Consider the following 18,944-nt stretch of genomic DNA (forward strand, 5'->3'; position numbering starts at 1 on the left):
GGTTCCCACGGGTGTCAGCACCCCCCACCTTGTTCTCGGCCGCGGCCTGCAGCTAGGGGCAGGCGGGTCAGGCGGTCTTGTCCCCACAGTCCTCATCGACGGCGTGGAGTGGAACGACGTCAAGTTCTTCCAGCTGGCGGCCCAGTGGTCCTCCCACGTCAAGCACTTCCCCATCTGCATCTTCGGACACTCCAAGTCCACCTTCTAGCCCCGCCTGCCGGGGGGCCGTGCCAGTTTCTGCTCTGCAGCCCCACGATGGCCGCGGCCGGGAGGGCCCAGCTGCTTTTCTGTTCACACTTCAGTTTACCACAGAGACAGACCCTTAAAACCCCAGAGAGAAACAGTCTTAAGTATGAACGCGCTCACAACCTGGAGACTAACGGGGCGGCCCCCACCGGGAGCCCATAACTGCTCTGCTTATTAACCAGAATGTCCTGGCGGGGGTGGGAGGGCAGGCGGGATCACGGAAGGTGTGTTTTGGCCTCAGGACTACCCCCCCACCCCCACCCAGTCCCCCCAGCAAGAAGGGTTCTTGCCTTCGTGTCCTGTCCTTTCTGAAAGCCAGGACTACTCTGCTTCTTCAGGGAGCGGGGGTCCTGCGGGTGGCCCCGTGGACCCCAGGCTGCCTGTGCGCAGGCAGCGAGCTGGGGGGCCAGCCTTCTGTCAGGGACGTCCTGAGCGGAACACAGAGGCCAGTCAGCCCCGCCCTGGGCCCCCCGCCCACCAGCCGAGAGGGCCCCAGCGCCGCCGCCCACTCTGGATCCCAATGAACTCCAGCCGCCAGGGGCAGTGGAGGTTTTATAGTAGCGGATATTTTTAATGCTTTTAAATACATGTTATAATGTAGCTGCCAAACAGACGTTGCTCTTCTGAAATCCCAGCAGCCCCTGAGGACTGAGGCAGAGCCAGCCGTGCCGCCCCGGTCCCACCCCCGCTCCCCGCGCCCTTCGCTGCCCCCGAGGCACCGCTTTGCTTCTGCGAGGTCATCCTGCCCCGAACAAAGTTGCCGCCTCAGCTCCACCGCCTGCCCCAACACCGGCCCCGCCTGCTGACTGGGGGTGTCTGGGCCAGGCAGTCAGGTGTCTGTCACCTGCACCACTAATGTGGCCGGTGAGGCTCAGGCAAGTGGCCAAACCGTAGGGGCTCAAGCCCCGTTGGAGCCATGGGTGCAGCCGGGGCCCCGCCTGTCTAGGCTAGGCTCCTCAGAGCAAGGGATTTGGGGTTTGGGTCCCCAGGGCGCAGGGAGTGGGGGGTGAGTGGAGCACCCTGCCATCCCCCTCCCTGTGCAGTTAGGCAGTGGCTGTCCTGACCCGAGGCCCGGGTCCCTTCCAGTCCTCCTGCTCAGCCCCAGCCCTGCCCCCAGGACTCCCCAGGAAGAGCCCACCCTCTCCACCTGGCCACTGTGGCTGCAGGCCCGGGGTGCCCACCCAGGGGCTCTGAGCCCAGTTTTCTAGGGCTGAGAAACACACGGGCTGCGCTCAGAAAAACAGTGCCAAACGCAGCCAGGCTGCAGGTCTTCCCCGCTCTGTTGGAGGACAGGACTTCCAACAGCCCGTGGCAAGGAAGGGTCCCCCTTGGGGGTGGAAGACAGTCCATTTTTCTTACCTGTGACCTACCTGCTTACCTCCTCCCCCAGGTGGCTGTTCAGGGTGTGAGTGTCCATGGCCAAGAGCCCTGGGTCTAGCAGGTGGACAGATCTGAGCATGCCCTTGGACCAGGGTCCTTGGATGGGAAGGACCTGGGGGAGAGTGTAGGCCACTGAGCGGAGGAACCCTTGGACAGCTTGTGCAGTGTCCACCTGTGTCTACACCCAGCAGCTGCCTGGGACCCGTGAGTTTCCCCGCCCTCGTTGCCACCACTGGCTTCAGGGCCCTGAGTACTGCTCCTTGAGTTTCCTTTTCAGAGGTCACACTCAAAAGGAGGCGTGGCTGACATGCCCTTGACGTGGCTTTCCCCTGCAGAGCTAGTTTTAGAGGAAGGGGCCGAGAGGGGCTGTCCCGTCCCATCCAGCTGTGAGCTGTCTTCATACCAAGCAGGAGACACCCAGCACCTCCACCCTGGGCAGGCCACACTGTTCCTGGGCCCCGGAGGTCATACAGACAGCCCCAGCCACCATGACTCACTTAGAGACCTGGGCTCCGGTGCCTTGGTTTCCCCATCATCTAATCGGGGATGTAAACACTTCCTCTGCCTACCTCATGGAGCTGTTTTGAGGACACAGATAAAAGCACTTTGTCCCTCAAAGGAAGATGACTCAGAAGCCAAAGCTGCCTGTGACTGAGGCGCAGCCCTGAGTGCACGGAGGGCAGTGTTGGGGCAGCTTGTGAGGAGTGCAGGGCCCAGACCGTGACCCCCAGGACAGGAGCAGCCCCTGCAGAGCAGGAGTTCTCCGCCCACTGGGTGACCAGAGGTCACTGGGACTCAAATGCTAAGCCACTCGTCTCGTTCAGGCAAGGCCAGGCTCCTCACGGGCCTGTGGCACAGTATGGGCAGGCTCCACCCTCACTCAGGCCAGATGGGAGGTCAGCTCCAGCCCTGTATCCAGGCCACTGCTTTCTCCCTCTTTGTGTCAAGTCCCTAGGGTCACCGTCTCCTCAGGGCACGCAGGCCAGTGTCCCGAGTGTCATGGCCGCAGCTCAGGGAGGAGAGGGGCGGCAGGATTAGAGCGGCCAGGGCCAGCTAGGCTGCGCTGTCCTCGCTGGCAGATACCAAGACCTGCCTGGCCTTCGTCCCAGGACGCGTTCCTCATGACAGGACTGCGCCGCTTGCTCCCAGAGGCCAGTTGCCTGACCCCTACATGTGTGCTTTGATCCCCTTCTAGAGACCCCTCCTATCCTGTGGCGGAGAGGAAGCTGAGTTCCTGGGGGAGGCCTCAGGGGCCGGGCTTAGGGGCCCCTTCCCTGGGTCTGGCGCTGCAGGCCAAGGGGCACCGCTGCGTTCCTGCAGACCCCGTCCAGTTTTTGTGCGTTGTTTGGTTTCTAGGATGTACGTGTTGCTAGCTTTTTTTTTTTTTTTTTAATGGAAAACAGGATTAATGTAAATAGCGTTTTTGGGAAACAGATTATAATCTGTCACGTATGTGACCACGTGGACTATTTTAAGGTGCTGATGCGACACTAATAAACCCGGGGAGCACTCCCAGGCCCTCCCTCGCCTGCTGTGTGATTCCTCTCGAGCAGCCTCGCCCCTCCATCCGTCCAGGCGCGGGCGCCGCCCGGTGTCCAGGCACCGCAGGCCGACCTTCCGAGGCCCCCACACGCCGCGTGGACCCAAGGGGACCGGGGGGTCGGGGCGCGGACAGCTGGGGGCATCCCCGAGGAGTGCCTCTCCAGGCAACGCGGGGCCGGGACTCCTCGCGGCCCCGAGATGAAGCTCCGGGTCATGGACGCCGGGGCGGGACAGCGTCCGCGTGGACAGCGGAAGCCCGGCCGGCCCCTGAGGAGTGAGGCCAGAGCGCAGGCGCGCCCCGAGCCGGAAGCGGAAGCGGCCGGGCGGAAGCTGTCGAGCGGAAGTTTCCTTAGGCTCGGCTCCGCCTTCTCGGGCCTTCTGGAACCGCTGTGGGCCCCACCCTCTGACCCGCCCGCCACAATGGGCCCGCCCCGCTCCGCCCCCAGTGTGCCCGCCCCCTCCTCTCATCCCCTCCCCCGGGTACCCCTACAGAAGCCCCCGGACCCACCCATCCCCCGCCCCTCCCTACAGCGTGTGTACCCCGCCATGTGTGTACCCCACTTCTCCCTGTCTTCGTGCCCCCGATGTGTCCCGCGCCTCCCCGACGGTCGCTGCACCCCATGACTCCCTCCCCTTGACCCTCTCTCCTGTTCCCTGACCCCTGCCCTGCCATCCCTCCGCGGAGTGGAGACGGGCGGGCTGCCGTCCGCTGCGGCCCCTTCACGCGTAGTCGTGCAGGTGAAGGGCACGGATCCTGGGCCCTGGGGTGTGGCCTGGCGTCGAGGTGAGGTCACAGGGGTCCGAAAGAACAAGGCGGGGAGAGCTGCGGGGGGCCCCTCCTTTCTCCCCTGGTCGTTCTGCCCGCAGGCAGAGTCCCCAGAAGCTGCCCATCCGAGGAGCTGGAGCCACGGTAGGAGAGGGGACGTTCCTGGGGGAGCCTGAGCGGGGGCAGGAGCAGGACGATGGCTGCAGCTGCCCTGGCCTGGGGTGACCATGTGGAGAAAAATGGATGCAGGAGCAGGGGGACCGAGGACACCCTAGGGGATGGACCCTTTGGGGGCTCACTGGCTGAGGTCACCCAGCACTGTCTGGCCAATGGCTGGAAGCTGAGCTCAGCAGACCCTAATGTGACCTTCCTCTGCCTGAGGAGCCCAGGTAGCTGTGGGGACTTCGCCCCAGAGGTGCAGGCCAGCCACCCAGGGGGCTGCAGATGGACAGCAGGGAGTGTTCGCTTAAGGTTCTCTTGAGGAAGAAGGCAGAGTTGCAGCCTTCCCAGGAGAAGGAGCAGCCTTCCCAGGAGAAGGGGCAGCCCTCGGGGCCACCAAGCCCAGCGATGGCCTGGGGCCCACCAGGTGCCCAGAGCAGCAGTCAGCAGGAGCCGCAGACTGAGGACTGGGTAAGCTAGAGGGGGCTCCTCTCTGTAAACCTGGGTCCTGGCGGGCGAGTGTGGGTGGAGAGAGGGCCTCTGGAGCCCGGGGAGGGCCAGAGGGCATCTGATAACAAGCAGGTGCTGGACTGGGGGCCACGCAGAGTGTCAGCATTCTCTCCCCCAGAACCCTGGGTGGGCACCAAGGTGGGCGCGCCCCTTCCAGCCTCCCACAGCTGTGGGCGGTCCACCTCTGCGGGCCACCCCAACCCCGGCTGCCGCCACGTGGAGGGCGCCTGGTCGGGGGAGGCTCTGTGCACAGCCGGGACAGTGTCCTACTGACCAGGTAGGCGGGCAGTCAGCAGGAGACCTGTCAACCAAAGTCATGACTGAAACGTTCCTGGAGGCCCTGCTTGGTGCTGGCCCCAATGTGGAGGAACCCGTCTCACCCCAGCCGGCCAGGTGGGCCGCTGTCCGGTCACCGTGCAGCCCCGCGTGCACAGGCCGCTGCTCCCCTGGCCCCGGGCAGCTTCCCAAGCAAAGGAAGCCAGGCCCCAGAAGTTCCGCACAGCTCCCTGTGCTCCAGGGTCAGAGCCAGGCCTGATGGGTCCAGGCTGAGGCAGGCCAGGCCCAGTGGAGCTCGTGCAGCCGTGTGTTTGGACCCGTCTGTGGGGGTGTCTGCAAGGTCCCGGGTTTCTGTGGAAAGGCCGTAGAGGAGGGAAGCGGGCTCTAGGTGCCGTACCAGCTGCGCCCCCGCCCGAAGCCAGCCACTGCTTGGTTTCTATGTTGGCTTCTATGAGGCCAGCTTCTTAGGACAGGCCATCTAAGACATAAACACACAAGCGTGTTGCCTGTCAGGGGCGAGGACTTCTTGGGAGGGGCCCTGCGGACGGAGGGGCTGGACGACGCCTGGACAGGGGTGACCTCCTGCGTTTGCAGTTCCAAGAGGTGGAGGTGGCTGTGGGGGAGGGGTGCATGGGGACGAGGCCGGGAGGCAGCACAGCGGAGGGGGTTCTGGGGGAGGCAGAGAAGCGGTGCAGACCCCTCTCCACAGACTGCCAGGTTTCTGACTTGGGGGCAGGGAGTCCCACAGGGTCCCCCAGCCTTGGCCGCCCTGTTGTGCTCTCCTGCCTCATCTCTCTACTGCTCCCCGGCCGCGGGCAGCGTCAGCCGTTGGCTGTGGCCTCGAGGGTGCGCTTGCTCACTCTGACTGTCCTGCTGCGTCCGTCCTCTCTGTCCCTCCCTGCTGTGCCGTCAGCAGGGAAGCTCCTCCTCCAGTCTCCCCACATCGGGACGTCATCGTCTTTCAGGGACGAGCCTGGCTGACAGAGGTCAGCCTCCCAGTCCCTTCTTCTCCAGCCTTCCCGGCCCAAGCCCATGCTGGGGGACACATGCTCACAGGGCGGTCTCCTCAGGCTGAGGCCCGGGTCTGAGGAGACAGTCCCCCCCAGCGAGGGTCCCCAGACAGAGGGCCTCGCACAGAGGGCCAGGCACGCCTGTGCCCGTTCGCCTCCCAGCAGGCCCACCAACATGGCTGCAGAGGACCCTGAGAAAGGCAAGAACCCGCGGCACCCGATTGGGTTGGATGACCGGCCCAGAGGAGATGGTGACCCCTGTCCAGTGTGGCCATGGGGCGGGCAGAACAGAGGGGTCAGCTCCCAGCTGCGCGGTAGGGGGCGGCTGAAACAGGAAGCTGCCCTTGCGGCCAGGCCCCAGCCCGCCAATGTTGCTATCAACTTAGTCCCTGGGGTAAACGTGAGGAACAGCTGAGGGCACCAGACATTCTGAGAAGATCTCTATCGTGAAAGAGAGCAAGACACCTGGAACAAAAAAAAAGAGAAGAGCCACAGTGCCAGGCGGGTCAGAGCAAAGCTGGAGGTGGGTCACCGTCCCCAGCGTGGCCTGCACCTTCTCAGAAGTGTTGGCCCAGCAGCCGAGCAGTGGGGACGGAGCCGGCACCGTGGGAGACGCGCCTGCGCCCCGTTGGTGCGGGGGGTGCACTGGAGCCCGTCCACAGCAGACGGTCCAGGAAGGGGGTGCAAGCGACCGCTTGGAAATAAGCAGCCCTCGCAGACAGATGCTGGGAGACAAACGAGTGAAAAAGGCACGTTTGACAACCGGAATAGACTTAACAGGAGATAACGCAGACCTGTTTGAAACTTTAAAACACCACAGAGCGTTACCAAGAGACTTGGTAATGGGAAGACACCATGTTCTTGGAGAGCACAACTCATTGGCACAGAGGGTTCTCCCCGGCATTTCACAGCCCACTCTCAGTAACGGTACAAACTGGTAAACCTACATCGTCCCTTTCTTCTTGGGCAAACTGGTCACGTGGAAGAATAAGCGTAGGTGTAGCTCTAACAGGTGTGAATTCATATCATAAAACTTCAGTTATCAAACTATAGTGTCCTGTCGTGTCATGAGTAACAACAGAGCTGAATAGGAGATCTAGAAACTTACTCCAGTGGGTGCAGACACTTAGTGTAAACTGAAGATGGCATCTCAAACCCATGGAGGGGGGCGTGGGGGTGCAGGATCTTAGTCCCCTGACCTGGGGTGGGACTGGTGCCCCTGCAGTGGAACCATGGTGTGTTAACTACTGGACCACTGGGGAAGGCCCATAGATGTTTTGGTGAATGCTGAGACGGTGTGTAGCTGTCTAGAAGAAGAACTTGTAGGCATACCTCTCACTGAGTACCAGGATGGAGGTGTCAAAGTTTTAAATGTACAAAAAATAAAACCATAAAAATGCTAGAGACTTCCCTGCTGGTCCAGGGGCTAAGACTGTGCTCCCAATGCACGGGGCCCAGGTTTGATCCCTGGTCAGGGAACTAGATCCCACATGATGCAACTAAGACCCAATGCAGCCAAATAAATAAAAAAAATAATAATTTTTTTTAAAGTGGTAGAAGAAACCCTGGACACATCCCTCTGGCCGTGGAGTGTTAGTCGCCTAGCCATGTCTGGCTCTTTGCGACCCCATGGACTGTAGCCCTCCGGACTCATCTGTCCATGCAATTCTCCTAGCAAGAATACTGGAGTGGGTAGCCATTCTCTTCCCCAGGGTATCAGACCTCATCCAGAGATCGAACTTGATTATCCTACATTGCAGGCAGATTCTTTACCATCTGAGCCACCAGGGAGACCTATGACCATGGAAGTAGAGGTGACCTTTCCAGTCAAGCCTTTGCGACCCCATGGACTGCAGCACACCAGGCTCCTCTGTCCTCTATTAGCTCTCCCGGAGTTTGCTCAGGTTCACGTCCACTGAGTCGATGATGCCATCCAACCATCTCATCCTCTGTTGCCCTCTTCTCCTCGTGCCTTCAGTCTTTCCCAGCATCAGGGGACTTGCAGTCTTCTCCAGCGCCATAGTTGGAAAGCGTCAGTTCTTCGACGTTCAGCTTTCTTTATGGACCAGCTCTTAAATCCATGCATGACTACTGGAAAAACCATAGCTTTGACTATGTGGATCTTTGTTAGCATAGTGATGTCTCTGCTTTGTAATACACTGTCTAAGTTTGTCATAGATTTCCTTCCAAGGAGCAGGCAGCTTTGAATTTCCTGCCTGGGGTCAGCATCCACACTGATTTTGGAGCCTAAGAAAATAAAATCTGTCCCTGCTTCCACTTTTTCCCCTTCTCTTTGTCATGAAGTGATGGGATCAGATGCCATGATCTTAGTTTTTTGAATGTTGAGTTTCAGGCCAGCTTTTTAACTCCTCTTTCACGCTCATCAAGAGACTTTTTAGTTTCTCTTCACTTTCTGCCATTAGAGTGGTATCATCTGCATATCTGAGGTTAATACTTTTCCTGGCAATCTTGACTCCAGCTTGTGATTCACCTAGCCTGGCATTTTGCATGATGTACTCTGCATATAAGTTAAAGAACCCTTAAAACCCAACTACAACAAAAAACCAAGAATTTGACTCAAAAATGGCCAAAGGGCTTGAATAGACACTTCTCCAAGGATGCACAAATGGTCAGCGAACACACGAAAAAAAGGCTCAGCGGCCTTAGTCCCAGGCCCAGGGCCAGGGCAGTGCAAATCAGAACGCAGTGGACACCACCTGAGTCTTGTTAGGATGGCTGTAACGATTTTTAAAAAGGACAAGTGCTGGCAAGAGTGTGGAGAAACTGGAACCTCGTGCTCTGGAGGGAGTGTGAAATGATGCAGCCGACGGAGTTTCCTCAGAAAGTGGAGCACAGAAGTATGGTGTGATCCAGCAATTCCAATTCCGGGTAAATAGCTGAAAAAAATCCAAGGCAGAGAAACAAACAGATACTTGTATATCCACGTTCCCGGGGGGATGCAGTGGAGAGTAACCAAAACCTAGAAGCAACCCAAGTGTCCTTGGACAGATGAAGGCGGTGAAAACAGAGCAGAGCATAACTCAGCCCTCAGAAGGAAGCACACTGTGACACACGGCACAACGTGGGTGGGCCTTGAGGACACAATGCTGAGCGAGATTTCGCAGAACACAGGAGGACAGACACGGGCCCACGCACAGGGTCCCTCGGGTCAGCTTCAGAGAGAGAAAGTAGAGGAGTGGGGTAGGGGCTGGGGGAGGAGTGGGAGCGAGTGTTTCGTGGGGACAGAGTCTCGGTTTGGGGAAATGGCAAGTCCTGGACATCTTGTTGGTGACGGTTGCACAACAGTTTGGATGTGCTTATGCCAGTGAGCTGTACACTTAAAGATGGTCAAAGTGGTCGATTTTACGTTACGCGCATTTTATCACAGTAAAAAAAACCAAAAACAAAACATAAAGGGAGGGAAAGAAAAGGAACAAGAGGTCATCTGATGGTGCATCATGTAGTCTAGCTGTCTGCAGGGAGCAGGGGGAAGCCAAAGAAGCTCCCCCAGGCCCAGAGGTGGAGCTTCCTGGAGTCTGTCCCCGCCCAGGAGGAAGGGCTGGTAAATGGGGTGGCCCCGGGGAGTTAACTGAGGACACAGCCCAGCGGCTCGGATGAATGGTGGGCGGGGAATTAGGGCTGGAGGCCGAGGTGAACTTGAGCGCGAGTTCCAGGACAGGAGAGAGGCTGAGTGAGGCCGAGCTGGCCCTGCAGGGCTCGGGGCCAGTCTGGGCTGGATGGATGCCCTGGGCAGCCGGGGCCAGCAGGTTGCAGAGGAAACAGCATGACCGCGAGGAAGCCCGAAGTCCATCCCTGCCCCAGCACCACCCCCAGACAAAGGACCCGCGTGAGGCTCAGAGGGGCACCTGACACAGCGGACAGCAAGCGGACCGTGGGCACACACGCGCACACATCACGCATGCGCACACCACACGCGCACCCATCACGCATGCGCACACCACACGCGCACACATGCCTGCAAGAGAGGCAGATGGTCCCCAGGATGCACAGGCTTTTCACAGAAAGGGAGCCAGAAAGAAAACGAAAAGATATTTGATATCAGGGAAATAAATTGATGAAGATGCGAGAGGCCAGAGTGTTGGACAAGACGCGCGGGGAGCCGGCGCCCCTCGGACGAGAGAGCCCTGGGGCGGCCCAGGCCGGGCCTGAAGAAGGCCAGACTCCAGCCGCCCCGCAGGAGCGCGCACGCGGCCCAGACCCGCCTGTGTCCCTCCCCAGAGCGGGGGTGGTTCGGGTGAGGGCTCCCGCGGCTCCTGTGCTGCAAGCACAGCAGTGCCACTCGCGGGACGAGCCCCGGGAGCCCACGTGGAGATGTCTCGAAAGCAGGTTGCGGGAGCATCGCGGGGGAGCACTCTGTGCCCTGAGGCTCTGGTCACACAGCCCGGCCCTGCGTGGTGTGTGGGCTCGTCGAGGAGCCTGCCCGGGACCAGATCAACGCGGTTTCTTGGGGGAAAGACTGGGAGCAAGTATGGCACTGCTCATTTTGGATCATAGATTCCCAGGTTTTAAAATACACTTTCCTGTGCATGTTCTCACGTGGTTACTGTCCCAGTTTTGAACCAAACGCGTGCCTGAAGCCAGGCTGGGGCAGGACAGCCCTTCCACTGGCAGGGCCTGGCGAGCGAGGTCTCCCTGCAGTGGGCACAGGCCCCCCCCTCACCTGCGGCGACTCGGCTGCCCCAAGCACAGCCAAGGCCATCGGGCCCCGAAGCCCCTGGCCGGCAGCACGCACAGGGCGGGGACGTCACCGTGCAGGCTCGCCTGGTGGGGAGATAGCAGAGACCCTGAACCCTGCTGATCTGAATCCATGTTACAGAGGGCTTTTCAGGACCCTGAAGAGACTAAGAGCAAAGGAAACTCTAAAGTGAGCCTGGATCTTCCCTAATGAGGGTTCGTGGGTAGGTGTCCCCACGCCCAAGAAGCGAGTCCTCTGCGTTGACGCGGTCCTCACAGCCCAGAGCATCACCCTGGCACCCGTGCCGGCTGACGAGGCGGGGAAAGGAGTGGAGCGATGCCCTCTGACTGAAGCACAAGTTGGAAAGTCCAGAAGTAAATCCAACCACACGGCAAACTCCACGACCACAGAGGGTAGCCTGGTGCAGGACCGCAGGGGCCCCGCCCTCAGCCCTGCCCCTGGCATCCAGGAGGGCACACGGCACATAGCAGGTGCTCAACGAGCATGCCCTGAGTAAGCGGACTTGCATGAATGCAGGAAAACTGTGGCCCATGGATGAAGTGATTGGAAATCTCCTAATTATGTTCACTGAACTTCCCTGGTGGCCCGGTGGTTAAGACTCTGCACTTCCACTGCAAGAGGCGAGGGTTTGATCCCTGGGTGGGGAGCCACATGCCCACAGTGTGGCCAAAAATATTTTTTTTTAAGCAAAAACATTTTCTTCATTAGCAAAAGAAGGAAGATCACATGATTATTTCAATGGATGTAGAAAAATAATGTTGATATATTCCAGTCTCCTTCCTTAGGAGAAAAAAATAAAAACTATCCATTCTTAATAGGTAGGAAGAAATGGACATTTCTGTAACCTGGTGAAGGGGAGCCGAGAGCCCACCGTGGTCGTGTTTCCCAAAGCCGCAGCTCGGCCGTCACTGTGATGCCGCTGAGACAGCGCATGCGGCCTGCGCCAAAGTCGGGGGAGTGGAACGGGCCGTGGAAAGACCCAAAGAGCAAAGATGAGCAGTCATTTGCTGTTTGTTCTTCAGTTGCTCAGTTGTCTCTGACTCTTTGCGACCCCATGAACTGCAGCATGCCAGGCTTTCCTGTACTTCACCAGCTCCTGGAACTTGCTCAAACTCGTGTCCATCAAGTTGGTGATGCCATGCAACCGTCTCATCCTCTGTCATCCCCTTCTCCTGCTGCCTTCAATCTTACCCAGCATCAGGGTCTTTTCCAGTGAGTCGGCTCTTTGCATCAGGGGGCCAAAGTATTGAAGCAGTCACTATCTGTAGCCAATATACTATCTACCTAGAAAGTCCATGCAGGCCAATTCAAATAAAAGATCACTAATCAAGAAGGCTGGATATATGATCACTGTTCAAAGCGTACTAGTTTTCTAGTACACTAAAAATAACCAACCAGGAAATGTAGTAGAAAGGAGGATCCATTCACTTTAGCAACAGGAACCAGGGTTTGTAAATTCTAGGAATAAGTCTTCTTGTTCTTGTTCGATGCCCACACAAAGGACACTGTAAAATGTGGCTCAACGGCAGAGAACTCCTAAGGAAAGTTTGTACCATGTCACTGCGTGGGAAGATTTAGTGTTTTCAACCTGCCAGACTGCCCCAAAATGAATAATTCAGGACAATCCCAACTTTAAAAAACAGTTTTCATGAATCTTGAAAATTGTATCTCAAAGGTATGCTTGTTTCTGGCAGTGTATTAGTTATCTGTTGCTGCGTAAGGAAAATCTCCAGGACCCAGCAGCTTCAGCTGGTTGAGTTCAGTTGTGTCCAACTCTGCGACCCCATGGACTGCAGCACGCCAGGCCTCCCTGTCCATCACCAACACCTGGAGCTTGCTCAAACTCATGTCCATCGAGTCAGTGATGCCATCCAACCATCTCGTCCTCTGTCGTCCCCTTCTCCTCCTGCCCTCAACCTTCCCAGCATCAGTAGCTTAGAACAGTAATAAATATTCTCATCCCAGTTTCTATAGATCAGGAAACTGGGAGTTGCTTAGTTGGGTGGCTTTGGCTCAGGGCCTCTTGAGGTTATTCCAAGACACCAGTGAGAGCTGCAGTCACAAGGAAACTCAAGAAAAGCTGGAGAAGGTGCCTACCCGGTCTGGCTGGCAGGTCAGTCCTTGATCCCTGGTGCTGACTGAGCAGCCCTTGGAGACCTGGGTGAGCGGGCACCACAAGTTTCAGTGGCATCACAAGACTGGGAAGTGAGCGCCTCTGAACAAGTGGAGGGGACATGGGCTAGAAACAACACCCGATTGAGCCAGAGGAAGGGGGCAGAGAAAGGCCCTGACACGGGCAAGGCCAGCAAAGCCGGAGACACAGCGGCAGGAGGGGCGGCAGACTCAGTCGAGTCAGAGGCAGCCGTCGTGAGAGTGGACTGAAAACGGCAACCGGCCCCGCCCCCCGCCCCGCCCACACGCAGCCGGTGCGGGGGGCCTGGGGCGCTCTCCCGGGCGGGAGGGGCAGGCGGCACACGGTCTGCCTTAGTTCAGAGGCCTGTCGCTGCCAGGCTCGGCCAGTGACCATGGGCTCCAGGGTCAGGGCGGGTGGGAGAGGAGCAAACAGTGGGGTGCCCGCATGAGGGGCTTCCTCTATTCAGGGCTCAGAAATGTGCAGAAGGAAACAGCATCGTTGCAGAGTAACACCACCATTTGAAAAATAAAGATTTAAAGTTTTTTTACTTGGAAGAGAAACCAGGCAAGAGTTTCAAAACAGGAGCAGGGCCTGGCTCGCCTGCTCTGAGCAGAGTCGTGTGGCGCTGGGACGGACGCTGGCCAGGAGGCCCGTAGCCCGCACAGACTACCCAGACGCGGACCCCAGGCTGAATCTGGGAATTTAATCCCCAGTGGGGACACACTTTTCAGTGAATAGCATTGGGGTGGGTGACCGGCCATCCATCTAGAAGATCCCCCAACCCGTCAGACACACACAGACACACGAGCTGCAAGTTAAACCAATCCAGAAATGCCCGGAGAAAGGGGGCCGTGGTGAGAGTCCAAGGGGGAGATGCCCAGGCTAGGCCAGACCGTAGAGTAAAACCCCGACAAACCTGACTGCTGAGTGTGAGGCTGGCACAAAGACAAAGGGCGGCGTGGGACGGGCTGGGGAATGCCTGTAACACTTGGAACATACGAATGTCTCCCATCCAAACGTGTGAAGAGAGGCTTCAGAGCAAAGAGAAAACAGTTTTTAAAACTGAGGAGAAAAGTGTACTGAGTCTGTGGACATACACAGTTCACTAAGAAGCAGCAGGGACCGCCCTGGTGGTCCGGTGGCTGAGACTGTGTGTTCCCGTGCGGGGGGCCAGCTTCGACCCCTGGCCAGGGCTCTATTAATAGACGCCACAGGCCACAGCCGAAACTGGGCGCAGCCAGTGTAAACGAATATTTAATGGAGAAGAAGATGGGCACTAAACACGGAAAGATCGGCAAAATGACGAAGGTGGAGTTGACGACGTGAGGAAGAGTCGTTCTGCTTTAATGGTTTTTCAAAAAACCAGTTTTCGATCACGTCATTGTACTTTTTTTTCATTCTGATTTACTCACCAGTCTTTCCTAATTCTGTTTTGAAACTTTGAGAGTACCTCTTTCGTTTTTGTTTTCCTAGCTTCTTGAATTATTTGCTCGGTCTCTTGTTCCATGGCTTTTTCCCTAATTTTCCAGCATTTAAAGCTGCCTTGTGTCCTCAGAGGCAGCGCTGGCCTCCCTCGTGGCTGGCGGGAGTCCTTCTTGTCCCCTCCTGAGAATCGGGTCCCCTTCCGCTCCGGCTTCCGTGCCTGTGGGAGTTCCTGGTGCGGGTTCCCAGGCGGGCCCACGAGGGGTCTCCTGCCCACGGCCTGAGGCTTGGCCGCTGTTGGTAACAGTGATCCCGTCGGTGAGCACGTGGGCCCCCGTGCGTGCCGTCAGGTCGCTCCAGTCCGTAATGCCCGTCTCTCCTCGTAAAGCTGTGCGCCACTCTCGATATCCCACGTGAGCACAGAGCTGAGAAGAGCTGCCCACCGGCCCGGAGGGCTCAGTGGAGCCTCCCACCCTGGGGACACGCATTTGCTGTCTTCCCCGCCCACAGACACCTGCCTCTCCGCAGGTCCTGCTGCCGCGCGCCTGCTCCCCAGCGACCCTGGCCCGGAGCCGAACATGGGCAGCTTCCCTCCGCTGTGAGCGTCACCTCTCAGACAGCTCCTGTGTCTCCTGGAGGTGATGATGGTGCCCTCCTGTCCCTTCTGCATCTTCTGATCCCTCCCAGACTTCCAGCACAGCTGTGGCCTTGTCTCACAAATGCGTGGCACCCCAGGCCCCGGGTCTCGCTCCCGCCGGGTGGGCTGGGCCCCTCCCCGCCTCTGGGAGCTCCTCAGAAGGCCCCGCAGGTGCTCAGTTCCAACTGGATGTCGCTGAAGACACTTTGTTCTGCCTGCACAGCTGAGTGATGCTTGGGTGGGGACACTTCTAGCAGGAAGCCACCTTCCCGCAGGACTTTGGGGCCGTGGGCTCTCCCGGCCCTGGGGACTCCTCACCCCCCACATGTGCCCGTTTCTCTCTGCCTGGTTCTCAGATGTCCCCCACTGTCTCCTCTCTCGGTCCTGTAGGAACCCTTCCAGCCTGGAGCCTTGCCCCTTTGTGGGGTGTGTGCGTGTCCGTGTCCGTGTGTGTGTGTGCGCATGTGTGTGTATGTGTGTGCGCGTGCCCGTGTGTGTGCGTGCCTGTGTGTGCGCGTGTGTCCGTGTCCGTGTGCATGCGTGTGTGTCCGTGTGCGCATGTGCCCATGTGTGTGCGCGTGCCAGTGTGTGTGTGTGCGTGCCTGTGTGTGTGTGTCCGTGTCCGTGTGCATGCATGCGTGTCCGTGTGCGCATGTGCGTGTATGTGTGTGAGCGTCCGTGTCCGTGTGTGTGTGTGCGTGCGCGCGTGCCCGTGTGTGTGTGCGTGTCCGTGTCTGTGTCCGTGTGCATGCATGCGTGTCCGTGTGCGCGTGTGCCCATGGTGTGCATATCCGTGTGTGCGTGCCCGTGTGCATGTGCGCGTGTCTGTGTGTGCGTGTGTCTGCGCGGCCCCTCTGTTCTCTCTGAAAGCTGTTGTTGGCTGTTGGGCCTGCATGTCTGATTCTCCCGTTTCCTCGCGTTCCCTCCCCTTGGCTTTTGGGGTTTGCTGTGGGTCCTGTTGGCCTTTGCTGTGATGATGCTCTGTGACAAACGACTCGACAGCAGACTTGTCTGTCTGCTCACAGGCCAAGGTTGGCGGGTTGGTGCGTCCCCTGCATCTCACCACCGGAGGGCTCCCCGGGAAGGCTGTGCTCGGGTGGACACACGGTCACAGAAGGCCCCCCTCAGGCCACATGGGCCACCCCCGTGCGCCGCCAGCATCCTCGGACCCGCCCCACATCACAGGGAACCCCTGTGACAACGCCTAAAGGCGCTGTGGGCGTCAGTCACGGGGCAGGGGGCGATGCGGGCCGGCAGGCCACCCCCACCCCCCAGTCTTCTACGGAAGCTTTGGTTCCGATGCCACATTCTAACATTGAAGAGCTCGTCACTGCCCTCGCAGCAGCCCCTCTTTGCTCTGTCCTCTTTCTGTCTCATGAGTCCGTGTCGTCCAGGAGGCGGCGGGAGCGGGGAGGTGGCGCGCTTCCTCCCACTCCCGTCGGAGCCTCTCGGGCCCCGGCCGGTGGCTCTCCCCTGTGTTTCTCAGACCATGGGGGCTGCCCTGGCTGCACCCAGGGGTGGGCCCGTGGGCTGGCTGGAGGCTCCGTGTGCTGAGGGCAGCCCCACCAGCAGTTGCGAACTTCGTGGGGTGATCGGGCAGGTTTCTGGCTGCTCTGCGTTGGACGCCCCGGCTCTGTAGGGCTCTTCTCTGGGGCTGGTCTTTTTCCCCAGAAAGGACCCCTCCCCTCTCATAGGTGGAGGGGGTGCTTAGCCAGGCTGCCAGGGTTCTTGGTGCAGAGTGGGAAGAGGGGCTGGGGACTTCACTTTATTCTTTTCCTTTTTTTTTTTGCTTAAATAACAGAAATATATTGTTTTGCAGTCTGGAGGCAAGAAGTCCAAAATCTAAGGGCTGGCTCCTCCTGCTGACTGTGCCTCCTGGGCCTGTCCACGCTCCCTTCCCTTGTGTTGCTCACACTATCTTCCTTCTGTGTGTGTTTCTGGCTCCAAGCGTCCACTCCCCCCACCATATCCTGACCATTTTGAAGTGTAAGGTTCAGTAGTGTTAAGCACTGGGCTGGCCAAGAAGTTCGTTTGGGTTTTTCTGTCCCATGGAGACTGGACGTCTGGGCCAGTCTGCTTGTACTCGCCTCACTGTGAAGCCTGCAGCGGCTTCCATCCTGCCGCTCTGAAACTCTGTCCCGGTTAAACCACACCCGCCCCTCCCCCAGCCCGGGCAGCCTTGGTGCTGTGTTCTGACTCTGCGAATCTGGTGACTCCAGGTAGCTCACACGAGTGGACTACACAAGACCTGTGTTCTCTTTGCCCATGTCTCTGAGGTTCATCCATGTTGCAGCTTATGCAAAGTGTCTTTCCTTTTTAAGGCTGGATGACACTCCGTCGTATGGACGGGCCACACGAGGCTGATTCATTCATCCGCTGATGGGCATTGTGGTTGCAGCCACTTGTTGGCTACTGTGAACAGTGTGGCTCCAAACACGAGTGCAGAAATATCTCTTTGACTTGCTTTCCATTCCTTTGGATGTATAACCAGAAGTTGGATTGTTGGGTCATATGGTAGTTCTATTTTTAGTTTTTTGAGGAATGGGGACTGAGTTTGTCTTAATCCTCCTTTTATTTTTAGCTTGGCACCTACCCCAGCCGCCATGGCACTCCAGAGGGTGACCTCCTGGACCCCGCAGGGAGGCAGCCAGTTGGCCCCTGACTGGGCAGAGCGGGAGGGGCTCCGGAGCCCTTCAGGGACAGCCCACCTGGGCAGGAGTGGGGTGCGGGTCCTGCAGGATGCCTCCCGGCCTGTCCCATGAGCCTGTGGAGCCCTGAGCATCATCTCCCCCAATGCCTCTCTGTGGGCATTTCAGAGGGGCCTGGGAGGAGGCTGACCTTTGGGCCCATCTTTCTCAAGGCACCCACAGTCTGGCTGCCTGTTCTGGGGGCCTCCCCAGAGGGTGGGCAGACTGTGCCCAGCCAGGAACAGGCACTAGCCGAGGGCCACGACCTGTGCTGTAACAGCCCCCAGCATCCAGAGGGACAACCCACGCGCAGGAAAGCAGGGCAGGTGCTGGCCTGGGTGTCCAGGTGCTGAGCCACTGAGCAAAGCCATGCACTGCCCGAGCCACGAGCTGAAGCTCTGCCCGCCCGCCGGCACTGGGGTGGCTGAGCTCACCGCCCTTTGTCGGGTGCAGAGGGTTGGCGGGTGCGGGACCCCGGGTGGGGCCGGCGCAGACCCCTGCCTTATCCCCCCAGGTGTGCGAGCCGCAGGACAGCTGGCGCCGGAGCCGCCGCCGCTGGAGCGTCAGCATAGATGAGCGCCGGAGGCTGGCCGTGCTGGGCCGCGGCGAGAAGCTGGGCCTCGCGGGGGCGCCCCCCTCCGGCAGGGTGCGGGGAAGCGCGGGAGCGCCGGGTCCCGCCCCTCCCGCCCTGGTCCGGCCCCGCCCCTGACCCCGCCCTCCCCGCAGGACCTCGCGCGGATAGTGGCCCAGCTGGTGTCCGAGGACGTGGACAAGGACGTGCTCTTTCCCCACCCGCCGAGGTCCTCCGAGTCCACCAACGCCTTCCAAGCCTTCCTGGTGCGGAGCAAGCCTTTCTGGCACAACGTGGCTCTGGAGGCCCCGGCCTCGAGGTCGCCGCCCTTCTAAGAGCCGACTCAGCCCAGTGTTTTGTCTTCCGGAGTCTTTCCTGCGGGTGCTGGGGAGGCGGGCCCTGCGCCCTCCCTGTAGCCCTCCAGATAGCCGCCACCGGCCCGGGGATACGAAAACAGGCCTGGGAGGACGTCTGGCTGCCCCCTCCTCAGGACACTCACCCTTGGAGGTCACCTCTGGTTGGGGTGACTTGGCCCAGCCCAGCCTCCAAGAGGCCACCTGGAGGGTCTGGGGGACAGGGTAGAGTGGCCCTCCAGGATGGCCCCCTGGGCTGCCAGCAGAGGGTGCCCATCCCCAGCAGGGCCATCCTTCTGGGACCAGCAGCAGTGGGTGGCCTGGGAGGGCATGAGGCTCTAGCAGCTCCTCTTCTGGGCCTGCTTCACAGACAGCTGTCAGCAGCCCAGGTGGAAGGGGTCGGGGCTGGGGAGCCTGGCCCCTGAGGTGACTGGGTACCTGCCAGCTGGCGGGCTACAGTCCATAGGATTGCAAGAGTTGGATACGACTGAGGCGACTGAGCACGCATGCACGTGGGCAGTGCGTGGAGCAGTG

General features: G+C 59.3%; 2 protein-coding genes across 9 annotated transcripts in view; both read left to right on the forward strand.

Annotated features, from left to right (window-relative positions):
* PACS2 (phosphofurin acidic cluster sorting protein 2) overlaps positions 1-3,148 on the forward strand; it is a 63,902-nt gene extending 60,754 nt beyond the window's left edge. For all 6 annotated transcript variants that reach the window (XM_024982228.2, XM_024982232.2, XM_024982229.2 and 3 more), the window contains one exon: positions 90-3,148. In XM_024982228.2, the coding sequence (XP_024837996.1) occupies positions 90-208 (119 nt within the window). In that variant the 3' untranslated portion in view covers positions 209-3,148. The remainder of the gene's footprint in view (positions 1-89) is intronic.
* A 94-nt stretch (positions 3,149-3,242) lies between these two features.
* TEX22 (testis expressed 22) lies at positions 3,243-18,411 on the forward strand. Of its 3 annotated transcripts, none has more exons than XM_005222340.5 (4): positions 3,243-4,078; positions 4,324-4,564; positions 18,001-18,132; positions 18,213-18,411. In XM_005222340.5, the coding sequence occupies exons 2-4, from the start codon at positions 4,379-4,381 to the stop codon at positions 18,390-18,392; spliced, it is 498 nt and encodes a 165-aa protein (XP_005222397.1). In that variant the 5' UTR covers positions 3,243-4,078; positions 4,324-4,378; the 3' UTR covers positions 18,393-18,411. The 3 variants fall into 3 exon arrangements, with proteins under 3 accessions (XP_005222397.1, XP_015314879.1, XP_059735398.1); XM_015459393.3 differs by having other exon boundaries at positions 3,243-3,952; XM_059879415.1 differs by having other exon boundaries at positions 3,243-3,906.
* The last annotated feature ends 533 nt before the right edge of the window (positions 18,412-18,944 follow it).

Source organism: Bos taurus, chromosome 21 (assembly GCF_002263795.3).
Source record: "Bos taurus isolate L1 Dominette 01449 registration number 42190680 breed Hereford chromosome 21, ARS-UCD2.0, whole genome shotgun sequence".
Classification (NCBI taxonomy): domain Eukaryota; kingdom Metazoa; phylum Chordata; class Mammalia; order Artiodactyla; family Bovidae; genus Bos; species Bos taurus.

Bases quoted from the DNA above. Each gene is read 5' to 3' on its own strand.
- TEX22 (XM_005222340.5), top strand. From the start codon at position 4,379: ATGGACAGCAGGGAGTGTTCGCTTAAGGTTCTCTTGAGGAAGAAGGCA. The intron at 4,565-18,000 runs GTAAGCTAGAGG...TTATCCCCCCAG, and splicing joins AGCCGCAGACTGAGGACTGG to GTGTGCGAGCCGCAGGACAG. The intron at 18,133-18,212 runs GTGCGGGGAAGC...CCCTCCCCGCAG, and splicing joins GGGCGCCCCCCTCCGGCAGG to GACCTCGCGCGGATAGTGGC.